General features: G+C 41.3%; 1 protein-coding gene across 6 annotated transcripts in view; it reads right to left on the reverse strand.

The window, feature by feature from the left end:
• LOC129821085 (low-density lipoprotein receptor-related protein 1B-like) overlaps positions 1-14,586 on the reverse strand; it is a 458,866-nt gene that overhangs the window by 278,929 nt on the left and 165,351 nt on the right. For all 6 annotated transcript variants that reach the window (XR_008754267.1, XM_055878362.1, XM_055878363.1 and 3 more), the window contains 2 exons: positions 1,447-1,566; positions 771-899 (listed from right to left, as the gene is read on the reverse strand). Coding sequence is in view for 5 of the 6 variants with exons in the window: in XM_055878362.1 (XP_055734337.1) it covers positions 771-899; positions 1,447-1,566 (249 nt within the window). In the remaining variant the exon portion in view is untranslated. The remainder of the gene's footprint in view (positions 1-770; positions 900-1,446; positions 1,567-14,586) is intronic.

Genomic DNA, 14,586 nt, shown 5'->3' on the forward strand with positions numbered 1-14,586 from the left:
ATATTCATGAGCTTTTACAACTAACGGTAACCCCATAGTTAACCCTGTACTGCAATCTTTCTGCGCTAAATTAATATTAATGTGTGTGAGCATTGGGTTCAGTTAAGTTTATGGGTAATCATATTCAGTTTATTCCTGGTAGGAAACCAGTCACATTGATTAAAAGCTGCAACAGTGTGACTCTCCCCAGCTAGGTGTGCTGCTTTGCTTCAGGCTACTTTCACACAGTAGAGTATGTATCATCATCACAGCCTAAAAATGTATCATACATTACGGTGGCCAATACAGAAAAACAGTATATGGCACAAGGCTAAATGTGTGTCTGTGTAGACTGGAACACTACTGCATATTGTTTTATACCAAACAAATGAAGTGAGTTATTTTATTCACCAGCAACAACATGTTGCCAGCTATCGGACCATAACGTAAATCAAGGCAACGCCAGGTACTGTCTCACCATAAAACACTTCCAGAGTGTTGAGATGGCTCCCAGTTAAAACCTCGAGATCATTAGTTCCCTCATTATCCTAACCTGACAATATCTACTACTGCATTCCAATTCCCTGGTGGAAGATAGATGTGGTCAGTGGTGGAACAAATTCATCTTTCCTATACTGAAGCTACCCAACACTGAAAAATAAGGTTAAGAGGAATTAGGCCTATTCCTATACCCAAGCCCCCAGGATGGTTGAACATAGAAAATTGTACCTTCTATCTTCTAAGTTATATGCAGATGATGTTGTTTTAAAATACAGTGTTGTTATTCTCACCTTGTTTGGCTGTGCAGGACGTTCTGTCATTCTGTAAGATGTATCCCTCTGTACAGCTGCATCTATATGACCCGTAGGTGTTCAGGCAGGTTTGGCTACATGCTCCGTACACAGCACATTCATCATGATCTGGGGAGAGAGGGGGAGCCATTTGTAACAAATTAGGTTTGCTCAAACATGACCCAAATACATAAAGCATACTTAATGTGGCCCTCACTGTACCACCTTAGAAATGATTACCACACAACCAAGTTACCTATGTTGGAAAGTCATTGGATCCTGTAGTGTGAATAAAATCATGGTGCTTTACTGTAGTGAACTGTTATGCATTTACTGTACTGTATGTTGTGAAGCAGAGTTACTGTACATAATTTGAACCATACCTTGGGTACAGAAGTGAATCTTAACCCCACCAGAGATCCCTCTAACCCCTGACCTCTGATAGAAGTCTCATGTCACAGTATGTCCCAACAGCTGTCAGACTGGACTGGGCTGCTATTGACAGGGTCAGGGGAGAACAACCCTGCCTCCAGACAGATGGTCCTAATTTCCAGCAGGCCTCCTGCCTATTCAGTTAATTTGAGAAGTTTGGCCTAGGGTGAAGGAGAGAGGAAAGGAGATAGAGAGAGGGAAAGAGGAGAGATGCAGCTCGCCCGACAGCATTAACGATGCCTACCTCTGCAGCTTGTCCCGTCCTCACCGACCTCAAAGCCGTCAGCGCAGAAACAGAAGGTTCCGTTTCTCGTCATGACGCAGCCATAGCGGCAACGCAGCTCATGGCAAGCTGAGAGCAGCTCTGTATAGAGAGAGAGCGAGAGAGCGAGAGAGCGAGAGAGCGAGAGAGCGAGAGAGCGAGAGAGCGAGAGAGCGAGAGCGAGAGCGAGAGCGAGAGCGAGAGCGAGAGCGAGAGCGAGAGCGAGAGCGAGAGCGAGAGAGGGAGAGAGAGAGAGCGAGAGAGCGAGAGAGAGAGAGCGAGAGAGCGAGAGAGAGAGAGCGAGAGAGAGAGAGCGAGAGAGAGAGAGCGAGAGAGAGAGCGAGAGCGAGAGCGAGAGCGAGAGAGAGAGAGCGAGAGAGAGAGAGCGAGAGAGAGAGAGCGAGAGAGAGAGAGCGAGAGAGAGAGCGAGAGAGAGAGCGCGAGAGAGAGCGAGAGCGAGAGCGAGAGAGAGAGAGAGAGAACACATGTAAATTGCTTTTTGATTTTCTTCTTGCTCCTCAAAGCTCTTCTTTCCCCATCAGTGGAGGAGTTTGACAGTCCTGAGCTCACGGCAGGGATCATTAGGTGTTGCGCAACATTACAGTCAGTATCTGGGAAATGCCACACAGAAATACAAAATGTGTGGGAAGACAGCCTCTCATGTAGCTGCTAACTCAACATTTAAATGACAGACAGAGATGTGCTCTCTACAGACAGACTTAGAATCTTAGAAACATTATGGAAATTACTAGAGGATAAAAAACGGCTCTCTGTACAGCACTTTCCATTTGCAGACTTAAATCGGCATACTGTGCTGCACACAATCGGGCTAAAGTATTATTGAAGTACTTTGCGGCACAGAATTGGGCTAAAGTATTATTGAAGCAGAGTATCCTAAGTTTATTTTAGTTGTCAAGGATGACAGTGGATGACAGTCAAGATTATTTTTTTTTGACTCTTTAATACACAACACAATGAAACATTCAAACCAACAAAATAATTAAAGACACTGAATCTTTCTCATGAAGACTCAAAATGATGGGAGTGAACACCTGCCTATTTTTCAAGCCTGTCGCAAAATACAACACTACCACTTTAAGACAAAAAAAAACTCTTTACCGAACTCGGTTTTTTAAGATGTCTAGAAATTGCACACGTTTTGTGCTCTTGTAGGAAGAAATCACTCCCCCATTACTGACTACAAATTATCTATAACTGGGCTAATAACTCACAAACTAGCAAAGGATATGAACAAATTTACAAATGTGCACACGTCGCTACATGTCGCTCTCACTTTGATCTCAAAACAAGCACATCTACACTCAACAGCTCATGCTGTAAAAACAGTCCAGTTCAAAGTGAATGGCACGCATCGATATATGGCAATGGTCTATTTGCATATAGGTCTACTGTAGCGCTGATTGGTTATGAGGCACTGGTCTGTGTAGAGTACGGCCTGAGTCGTGCCTGTCAATGCAATAGAATCCTACTCCGATGCATTCTGCCTACAACAAAATCTCTTACATAATCGTTTTGTTTCTGTATGTTGCTTTGGAAGTCACTAATATTGTGTTGATTCAATCTCAATTCCCACAGTAAAGGGAAACATTGATAGTGTTAACTAACGGGGAAACTCTACAAAGTTGAGTGAAGTTCAAACTCGTGTTTCTCTGCGCACACTAGTCTATCGCAAGCAAAGCATTCTAAAATGACTTTGTGGAACACATTAGTGTTTCATTTTTGAAACACTTGTCTACATGGAATATAAAATGACTGATAGCAGTTCTGAGAGGGCCAACTTCTTATGTTCCTAGCTAGCGTTCATTCTATTGTTCTGATGTTCTTTGTGTAACACCATTCTCTGTACAGACCAGAACAAAAGACCAGCAATTTAAGACTTGATAGATGTTCAATGGAATAAGTGACAGATAGAAAATAATAAGCTTAAAAAACAGGGAAAGTTTTAATTGCTGAAAAGATAGATTTGCTATCGCCGAGCATTAATTACTGTCAAATAGAAACCCGTAGGATAAAGGCTGTTCAGGCTACTCATTGATTTGACTTGTTTTCTTCTATTTCAACAACAGAGCATTTAAAACAATCTGGTAACGCCTCGGCAGAACCAAGCAAACTCCTGACAACATATACTTAGACATCAAGACATCAGTGAGCTCAGCCAATAATCGCAGAACATCGTCTCAGAACATCACTATCTGTGTGGAGGATATTGGTGTTGTGTTTAGCAATTAAAATGCATCTATGCTGAGGAAGATGACAGTTTTAAAAGCGTAGGAATTTATAGAGGTGTCTTTTCTGTTAGCTTGCTGACACATGAAGATGTATTGGTCGGGTGGAGAGATGGCAGGTGCAATAGACAAGCTGTCTGTGTGACTGTTGGAAACCAGTACATTAACTGGTAATGATAAAGACATCTCAGTTGGATTATTTAATTTTGAAGGCATCTTTGAAATCATCCTGTATGAATGCCAATGCAATACAATACTGTACACAATAATATAAACACAGCAAAACACACACAGACACATTCAAACAAGTATGCACCCACAGCACACAAATGCATGCGCGCACACACACACACACAGTAAGGTAATTAACTGTCTAAATAAATAACATTTTACTGGCAAGAGCTGTATGATACACAGACAATATAATTTTGGTAACAACTGAAAGACATACTTTATTGAAATAGCTCAAATGCACCATTTTGTCTATGTATTTTGTGGCGCCTACTCTCTAAATGCCCCCCTCTCCTATTGTCTATTTTGATCCTTTCATCTAGTAAGACTCAGGCTTTATCTTTCATGACATGATAACTGGCATGCTTTCCTGTTCTGTGGGAAGAGAAAGTGCAAAATGACTAGACGCTGGGCCTAAAGATATCCAAACCAAAGATAATCTGCAATAGCAGACAATGCTAGGTAGAAAGAGATGCCTGCCTTGTTCTCTGTTGCTAAAGAAACAGCAAAACCATGGGTAACACCTTACTTAGAATTGTGATACTAGCATTCATAAAGCCTTTAGTCATAATGCCCTACATATGGTTTTATATATTCTGATTGTGTAAGTCTCCTCGAATCACATCTAGAGATGTTTAATGTCTAACTGGAAGTTTGTTTACTAAGTACCAGCTAAAATCTTTTGAAAATATAGCATGTTTCTCAATGCCACTTATGCATCAGGGACGGACTCCTGTAGAGGAGCGGATACAGAGATACAAAGCGTAGAGATAGACTATGTACTTGGCCAACTCGAAAGACATGCTTTCAGGTGTTATCTTGGAGAATATTTTGAGAAATTGTATAAGGTGTCATTACCCTCTCTTATTAAGCAGACTATGAGAGAGCTAACATCTTTAGATACAGTGGCTTGCGAAAGTATTCACCACCCTTGGCATTTTTCCTATTTTAAATAGATTTTTAGGGGGTTTGTATAATTTGATTTACACAACATGCCTACCACTTTGAAATAGGAATATATTTGAAATATGCAAAATATTTTTTATTGTGAAACAAACAAGAAATAAGACAAAAAAACGGAAAACTGCATAGCTATTCACCCCCCCCCCAAAGTCAATACTTTGTAGAGCCACCTTTTGTAGCAATTACAGCTACAAGTCTTTTGAGGTATGTCTTTATAAGCTTGGCACATCTAGACACTGGGATTTTTGCCCATTCATCAAGGCAAAACTGCTTCAGCTCCTTCAAGTTGGATGGGTTCCGCTGGTGTACAGCAATCTTTAAGTCATACCACAGATTCTCAATTGGGTTGAGGTATGGGCTTTGACTAGGCCATTCCGAGACATTTAAATGTTTCCCCTTAAACCACTTGAGTGTTTATTTAGCAGTATGCTTAGGGCCATTATCCTGTTGGAAGGTAAACCTCTGTCCCAGTCTCAAATCTCTGGAAGACTGAAACAGGTTTCCCTCAAGACTTTCCCTGTATTTAGCGCCATCCATCGTTCCTTTAATTCTGACCAGTTTCCTAGTCCCTGCCGATGAAAAACATCTCCACAGCATGATGCTGCCACCACCATGCTTCACTGTGGGGATGGTGTTCTCGGGGTGATGCGAGGTGTTGGGTTTGCGCCAGACAGTGTTTTCCTTGATGGCCAAAAAGCTACATTTTAGTCTCATCTGACCAGAGTACCTTCTTCCATATGTTTGGGGAATCTCCCACATGCCTTTTGGCGAACACCAAACATGTTTTCTTATTTTTTTTCTGGCCAATCTTCCGTAAAGCCCAGCTCTGTGGAGTGTACGGCTTAAAGTGGTCCTATGGACAGTTACTCCAATCTCCACTGTGGAGGTTTGCAGCTCCTTCAGGGTTATCTTTGGTGTCTTTGTTGCCTCTGATTAATGCCCTCCTTGCCTGGTCCGTGAGTTTTGGTGAGCAGCCCTCTCTTGGCAGGATTGTTGTGGTTCCATTTTATTTCCATTTTTTAATAATGGATTACATGATGCTCCGTGGTATGTTAAAGTAAAAAATAATGTTCTGCTTTTCTGATGTATCAAATACTTATGTCATGCAATAAATGCAAATTAATTACTTAAAAATCATACAATGTGATTTTCTGGATTTTTCGATTCTGTCTATCACAGTTGAAGTGTACATATGATAAAAAATTACAGACCTCTACATGCTTTGTAAGTAGGAAAACCTGCAAAATCGGCAGTGTATCAAATACTTGTTCTCCCCACTGTATGTACAATGGTTCCTCCTTTAAAAGTTGCGACATCTTTCTTGCTATCGCAGCATTCTGTGGCACACAATTTAATTCTCAGTCATTTTTTCTATTACTGCAAGTTATTGCTAGTTTGACCACCAGAGGGCATCTTTGAGAAGCATTTGATAGTATTCCGTATTGGCAATGCCAGAGAATGTAAAACCTTTTTTGGAATAACATAGTATATGGGATTGATTTGAAGAAATGTGGCTTAATTCATTTGATTATTTTATGGTGTTTCTATTCAGAGAAAAAAAAAAAAAACTTGGGGTTTCCGTTAGGATAGAATGGAAAATATGGTGCTGTACAGCATGACGGTTGGGAGTAGGCTACAGAATTGGAGGATTCTAAATTGTTTGCCTTAATTAGACAACTTTGTTCCAATATTTCTGTAAATCAGTAATACACCTAGCTCAAGTTGGGGAGGGAGGGTTTCACACCTAGCTCGGCTATTAGAGAATTCTTTAGTAAAGGTTGAATAGTCTATTGTTCAGCTAATAGCCCATCCTGCTATGCTTGTGAAAAACGAATAATCATACTTTTTCCCTTTACCACGTTAAAGATTCCAATTGATAAAGTGTTTTAGCCACAATCGGCCCCAACCCCAATTAATACATTTGGGTACAGTCGATAGCATGCTGCACTCCGGACTACAATGCTGAGGGTTTGAAACCTGCTGCCTGCTTGCTATAATGAATGGGTTTGATACATCTGGTATTGGACATGGCTGGAAAAAAACTTGCTAAATAGCGATTTCCATAAATTAACTTTATGACAGCCATCTTTGCTGATGTCACCAGGGACGGGTGGCCTGCGTCAAATTCGTCATTGGAACCACTTGATATGATTGGTCATATAAAAACCTTAGGACCCAAATGCATAATGAGTGCTCTATCTCCTCCTTGTGGTGGTCTGGAGCAATGAAGTCGTGATGCTGGGTACCTCTAAGTCCCGTGGTGTGAGCTCTCAACTTTTAAAGGAGGAACCACTGTACTGATGTTTAATGAATATGTCCTTGCCCCCTTCTGAGAACTAATTGCACTAGGTGAAGGTTTGACACTCAATGACAACAGAAGTCATTTACGACTGTAATGTATTAAGTGTAAGATAGTCTTCAATTCTCCCTCATGTTAATGTTTTTTGTGAAAATGCTTGTAAGTACTTTTCTATTAGGTTGAGACTTAGTCTCAAAAGGGAGGAAATGCCATGGAAAATTACATAATAACTCATGCTAACCCCAGTTTAACTTCTTCAAGAATAGTCTCTTGTTATATGCTAGTGTTTTTTCTAACCTGATAAAAACTTGTCTTTGTATGACTTAGTCATAAGACTGGGCGTATAGCTAAGATCGATTTAGGTGTGACCGCAGCATGTGAGACATTTCATGGGTTTACTAGCAGGAAGGCAGCTGTATGGAACCTTGCAGGAATGGGAACATTTTAGTGTGAACTGTGACAAAAATAGTTATATGGTTGAGCCCTCATGATATCAACCTCGGGCTATCTTATTCTGCACAGAGAAACCAATCGCCTTCTACACAATGTTCCGCCCCTCTATGAAAGCAGATACCTGACTATGTTTGTTAAGCTTTCAACTCTGAACCATTCTTGGTAATAATTGATTGCTTCATTTTTGCAAATCTTAAGTTGATGTTTGAAGAATCTACAGTCTATCTTCTTTATAAATTCCCCCACACATACAAACATGGTCTCTTTTCTGCTATCTTGAGTAAGGCAGCTCCAAAATGCAGGTGTTTCAGCCTACATCAGTGCTTTTTATGGTGGTGGGGAAGCCAACAGAAAATAGAGCGTAGAGGTTGGTAAGGTTCTCTATTTGCGGTGTGATTGACTCAGTGTTCTGTCACTCATGGGGACACTAAGTCACCACAAAATCTATGGGGAGAGCTCAAAAATTCAAGCCCCTTGGGTGCTGCCATACAGTAAATTCTGAAAGTATTCAGACGCTTTCCCCTTGTCCACATTTTGTTATGTTACAGCCTTATTCTAACATGGATTAAATACACATTTTTCCTCATCAATCTACACACAATACCCCACAACGACAAAGTGAAAACAGGTTTTTAGACATTTTTGCAAATGTATTAAAAATGTAAAACAAAAATAACTTATTTACATAAGTATTCACACCCTTTGCTATGAGATTCGAAATTGAGCTCAGGTACATCCTGTTTCCATTGATCATCCATGAGATGTTTCTACAACTTGATTTGAGTCCACCTATTCTAAATTAATTTGAGTGGACATGATTTGGTAAGGCACACACCTGCCTAAATAAGGTCCAAAGTAGACAATGTATGTCAGAGACAAAAGCCAAGCTATGAGGTCGGAGGAATTGTCTATAGGGCTCAGAGACAGGATCGTGTCGAGGCACAGATCTGGGGAAGGGTACCAACAAAAGTTTCTGCAGTATTGAAGGTTCCCAAGAATACAGTGGCCTCCATCATTCTTAAATGGAAGAAGTTTGGAACCACCAAGACTCTTCCTAGAGCTGGACGCCCGGTCAAACTGAGCAATCGGGGAGAAGGGCTTTGGTCAGGGAGATGAATACGAACCCGATGGTTACTCTGACAGAGCTCTAGAGTTCCTCTGTGGAGAACCTTCTAGGAGGACAACCATCTCTGCAGCACTCCACCAATCAGGCCTTTATGGTAGAGATAACAGACAGAAGCCACTCCTCAGTAAAAGGCACATGGCAGCCCGCTTGGAGCCAAAAGGCACCTGAAGAACTCTCAGACCATGAGAAAAAAGATTCTCTGGTATGATGCAACCAAGTTTGAACACTTTGGCCTGAATGCCAAGCATCACATCTGGAGTAAACCTGGCACAATCCCTACGGTGAAACATGGTGGTGGCAGGATCATGCTGTGGCGATGTTTTTCAGCGGCAGGGACTGGGAGACTAGTCAGGTCCAAATCTGTTTTTAAGGATCCCTTTTCCAAGCTTAAAAGGATAAACATTCACTCGCAACACACCATGGGCCAGAATAGGTTGAATACATTGGCCATGCTGTTAATCCAGCATGACTTCTGCAGCGTTAAAAACAACTGGAATGTCGGAACTGGGAAATCTCAGACTTCAGTGAGTTCAAGACACCTGGGAACGCCAAAGAAAACTAGCTCTGACTGGTAAAAACACATTTTGAATGGTCATCCAACTCGAAATTCCAAGTCAGGAACAGCCTCTTTCTAGAGCTCCGACTTGAAGATCACTGACGTCATGAATCGACTTTGTTTTTTTTCCGAGTTCCCAATTGTCTTAAAAGCACCATAAATCCAGAGAATGCCAGACTTTGATGACAATGTTTGATGACACAATTTTCCCACAAGAAGGATCGCCGCACCAACTTCCTGTTCAAGTGAGCAGAGCACAAGGTGAGTCCAAAAATGTCTTGTATGCTGCTGCATAAATAATGTAATATGCCAGGGAGATATCTACACTGTAGAAAAGTTAGTAATATTAAGTGTATGGCGTGTAGTAAGCTGTTAGTAGCCTATGTGCCTCATCCTAAAAATGTGGTCCCTTTCCTACTCATAACTTAGCCTACTCTTCTGAATTGGTGATGCACATTTAGCCTATAGCCTATAGCCTGTTTTAGAGAAATGTAATCATTGAATATTGTAAGCGCTTTCATTGTCTGCTTATATGCCACCTTAATTTATCCTACGGTTCTGATTTGGTGTACAGGGAGAATACTGTAAGAATGACCCATATTCTGAATTATGTCACTGTACATTTCAAAAGTGCTGAACAAATAGTTATATTGACTATGTCCATCCTAGCTCGCTCATGAATGTCTTAATCAAAATTACGGATTGCCAATTATCCACTCGTCGTTCACATATGCCATAGTTTGTACATCTCAATTGTCAGTAGAAACCACATTTGTTTAAGCAAGTTAGCCATATTAGTGATGTTTTTTAAAAAGGCAGTAAATGAGGCTGAATTAACTGTTTTGCTGCCAGACAAGGCTCCGCTGATAGCCAGGTGTAGCGGTGGTAAGGATTCAGTCCATGATGCTGAAAAGAAAGCTCTGCTGTTGGGACAGCTTTATGTAGGGCTTAACAGTTTGTGGGCACCGTTTGTCACTGTTATAATGCAATTCATGCATTGTGTGTTGTGTTGGGTTGTGTAGTGGCTTTGCAGGCATGCATTTAAAAATATATATTTTTTGTTTGCCCCACCAAGATTTACATGCTAATTTCGCAACTGATCATTCTCCACATTTAATGTCAGTTTCTTTTATTTTCCCCATAACAGAAGCATGTGATGAGGTTACATAACTTCCATTTCAAATTTCCACTCATGCATAATGACAAGTTAAATAGCTAACTACAACTGGTAAAAAGTTGTCACGACATGCGTGTGCTGCTCTGTCTCCTCTCACTCACGTGAATCAGCCAATAGTGGACTAAGCTGCATGCTGCAGTGCTCTCTCAACACACACACACCCCTCCGGCCCTCCCCACCACTCACTCACTCAGCAACAGCCTGCCTCACTGCCTGATAGTCAGAAGCAGGTCACAGTGAAATATATACTTTTTTGAGAGCGAGAGAAATGCCATGGCGGCCACAGCGCAATTTAGAAGTAGCCCAAAAATACGCAACCCGCGACCAATACATTTACCCCGCAACATAGTTCTCAAAGTAGGCCAATTTACGGGGAAAACCGCAAACAACCCTGCATGGGAGATAAAGTGTGCTCACCTTGCGAAGGAAAGGTACCCTGTGTGAAAAATACTATGAGAAACAGGACATACACTTTGAATGACCTAAATGATAAATCCCATATTGGTCTTTCACAGTCATTTCTTTTCAGGTTTTTGCTCTCATACTTTTTTTTATATATAAAGAAAAACAACAACATTGGTTGTTTTAAGTCCATAACGATGCTTAAACCACACCAGGACACCACTTTTTAGGTTTAGATTTTTACATGTTTTTGTGTAGTTACCCTTTAATTGAAGTGCACAGGAACCTGGCACTGTTGTTTGGTTAGTGGTGTTTCTGTAGCCTAGCACATTCAATGGAATTATATATTTTTTAAATAGCCTACAGATTGATGCAAATAATCCTAATATAATTGTGCCAGGTAGGCATAGGCTACTTTGTAGCTAGTTAACATTTACCAGAATACCTCCAATACAATACTTTGATACGTATCATGGGAATTCAATGCCCACTGAAACATGTGTGGGTATAAGGCATATACAGTGGGGAGAACAAATATTTGAAACACTGCCGATTTTGCAGGTTTTCCTACTTACAAAGCATGTAGAGGTCTGTAATTTTAATCATAGGTACACTTCAACTGTGAGAGACGGAATCTAAAACAAAAATCCAGAAAATCACATTGTATGATTTTTAAGTAATTCATTTGCATTTTATTGTATGACATAAGTATTTGATACATCAGAAAAGCAGAACTTAATATTTGGTACAGAAACCTTTGTTTGCAATTACAGAGATCATACATTTGCTGTAGTTCTTGACCAGGCATGCACACACTGCAGCAGAGATTTTGTCCCACTCCTCCATACAGACCTTCTCCAGATCATTCAGGTTTCGGGGCTGACGCTGGGCAATATGGACTTTCAGCTCCCTCCAAAGATGTTCTATTGGGTTCAGGTCTGGAGACTGGATAGGCCACTCCAGGACCTTGAGATGCTTCTTACTCCTTAGTTGCCCTGGCTGTGTGTTTCGGGTCGTTGTCATGCTGGAAGACCCAGCCACGACCCATCTTCAATGCTCTTACTGAGGGAAGGAGGTTGTTGGCCAAGATCTCGCAATACATAGCCCCATCCATCCTCCCCTCAATACGGTGCAGTCGTCCTGTCCCCTTTGTAGAAAAGCATCCCCAAAGAATGATGTTTCCACTTCCATGCTTCACGGTTGGGATGGTGTTCTTGGGGTTGTACTCATCTTTCTTCTTCCTCTAAACACGGCGAGTGGAGTTTAGACCAAAAAGCTCTATTTTGTCTCATCAGACCACACGACCTTCTCCCATTCCTCCTCTGGATCATCCAGATGGTCATTGGCAAACTTCAGACGGGCCTGGACATGCGCTGGCTTGAGCAGGGGGATCTTGCGTGCGCTGCAGGATTTTAATCCATGACAGCGTAGTGTGTTACTAATGGTTTTCTTTGAGACTGTGGTCCCAGCTCTCTTCAGGTCATTGACCAGGTGCTGCCATGTAGTTCTGGGCTGATCCCTCACCTTCCTCATGATCATTGATGCCCCACGAGGTGAGATCTTGCATGGAGCCCCAGACCGAGGGTGATTGACCGTCATCTTGAACTTCTTCCATTTTCTAATAATTGCGCCAACAGTTGTTGCCTTCTCACCAAGCTGCTTGCCTATTGTCCTGTAGCCCATCCCAACCTTGTGAAGGTCTACAATTTTATCCCTGATGTCCTTACACAGCTCTCTGGTCTTGGCCATTGTGGAGAGGTTGGAGTCTGTTTGATTGAGTGTGTGGACAGGTGTCTTTTATACAGGTAACGAGTTCAAACAGGCGCAGTTAATACAGGTAATGAGTGGAGAACAGGAGGGCTTCTTAAAGAAAAACGAACAGGTCTGTGAGAGCCGGAATTTCTACTGGTTGGTAGGTGATCAAATACTTATGTCATGCAATAAAATTCAAATTAACACGTTCAACCAATGTGAGTCGTGCATAGGCTATCATTGTGAGCGAGCGTTGAGCCTTTTCATTTTCAATAAATATTGATTGCCCATTTATTTGTCTCTGCCTGCAAATCGTCCATCTAAAAGTTAGACTATATCCTATATGCAAAACGTAGCTCAAGAAAAGTGCAAGTGTCCACACTCATCATTCTCGCTGCTTCAAGTTCAGTAGCCATACATGCGAGATCAGGTGCACATGTGGTCTCAATTAAATAGAGTGTGCAGCCTGCAGGGGCGGAGAAGCACGTGGCATTTATCATTCCAAGGAAATGTACTTCCTAAATATGATTAGGCTATAATTTACTACATTGCCTATAAATATCGATCACCCATATTTGTCTCCATCAGAAAAGCGTCCCACTCCTAAAGGTTAGGCTATAAAACGTAGCTCAAGAGAAAGTGCAACTCTGCTCTCTTTAAACTACTTCTAGCCTATTGGCTGATAAAGCCCAGTAATACAGATAGCCTAATATAATGGGCCACCTGAGAGTCTCTGGTAATTTAACCTATTTCTTCGGTTATTTTTGAACATTTTGATATTGCCTATAGGGTGAAAAATTGCTGGGACCATGGCTGGCAAGTGAGCTGGGCCACATACACCTAAAATAACATTTCAACTGGGTTAGGGGCCAGTTCTTGCGGTAGTGGGTGGGAGTTGGACAGAAAGCCAGTGGTTGCAGGCCGTTGCATATGAAAAGCTGCAGGTGCGGGCAGGAGGGGGATGAAGAAATCAGTACTGCGCAGACCTATACCTTGAATGTCATATGAACCTCACTGTCACCACTGGTCCACCAAGATAAAATGGCGCCAGAGGGGATGGCTGCCGTTTTACGGGCTCCTAAACAACTGTGCTTTTTTGTTTGTTTTTCGCATTGTTTGTACCTTATTTTGTGAATAAAGTTGCTGCTTAAAACTTCTTGCGGCTGCAATCCCGGTAACGGGATCGATATGACAACAGCCAGTGAAAGTGCAGGGAGCCAAATTCAAACAACAGAAATCTCATAATTAAAATTCCTCAAACATACATGTGTTTTATACCATTTTAAAGGTAATCTTATTGTCAATCCCACCAAAGTGTCCGATTTCGCTTTCAGCGAAAGCACCACAAACGATTATGTTAGGGCACCACCAACTCAAAGACAAATTCAGCCATTTCTCCAGCCAAAGACAGGAGTCACAAATATCACAAATAGAGATAAAATGAATCACTAACCTTTGATGATCTTCATCAGATGACACGCATAGGACTTCATATTACACAATACATATATGTCTTGTTCGATTAAGGTCATATTTATATCCAAAAACCTCCGTTTACATTGGCGCCATGTTCAGAAATGCCTCCAAAATATCCAGAGAAATTGCAGAGAGCCACGTCAAATAACAAAAATACTCATCATAAACTTTGATGAAAGATACATGTTTTACATAGACTTAAAGATACACTTGTTCTTAATGCAACCGCTGTGTCAGATTTCAAAAAGCTTTACGGCAAAACACAATATTCAATAATCTGAAAATAGCGTTCAGCCACAAAAGCAAGCCATACAGTTACCCGCCCAAATTGTGCAGTCAACAAAACTCATAAAAAGCATTATAAATCTTCACTTACCTTTGCTGATCTTCGTCAGAATGCACTCCCAGGACTCCCACTTCCACAAGAAATGTTCGTTTTTT

This window comes from Salvelinus fontinalis, chromosome 23 (assembly GCF_029448725.1).
Source record: "Salvelinus fontinalis isolate EN_2023a chromosome 23, ASM2944872v1, whole genome shotgun sequence".
In the NCBI taxonomy this organism is placed as follows: Eukaryota; Metazoa; Chordata; class Actinopteri; order Salmoniformes; family Salmonidae; genus Salvelinus; species Salvelinus fontinalis.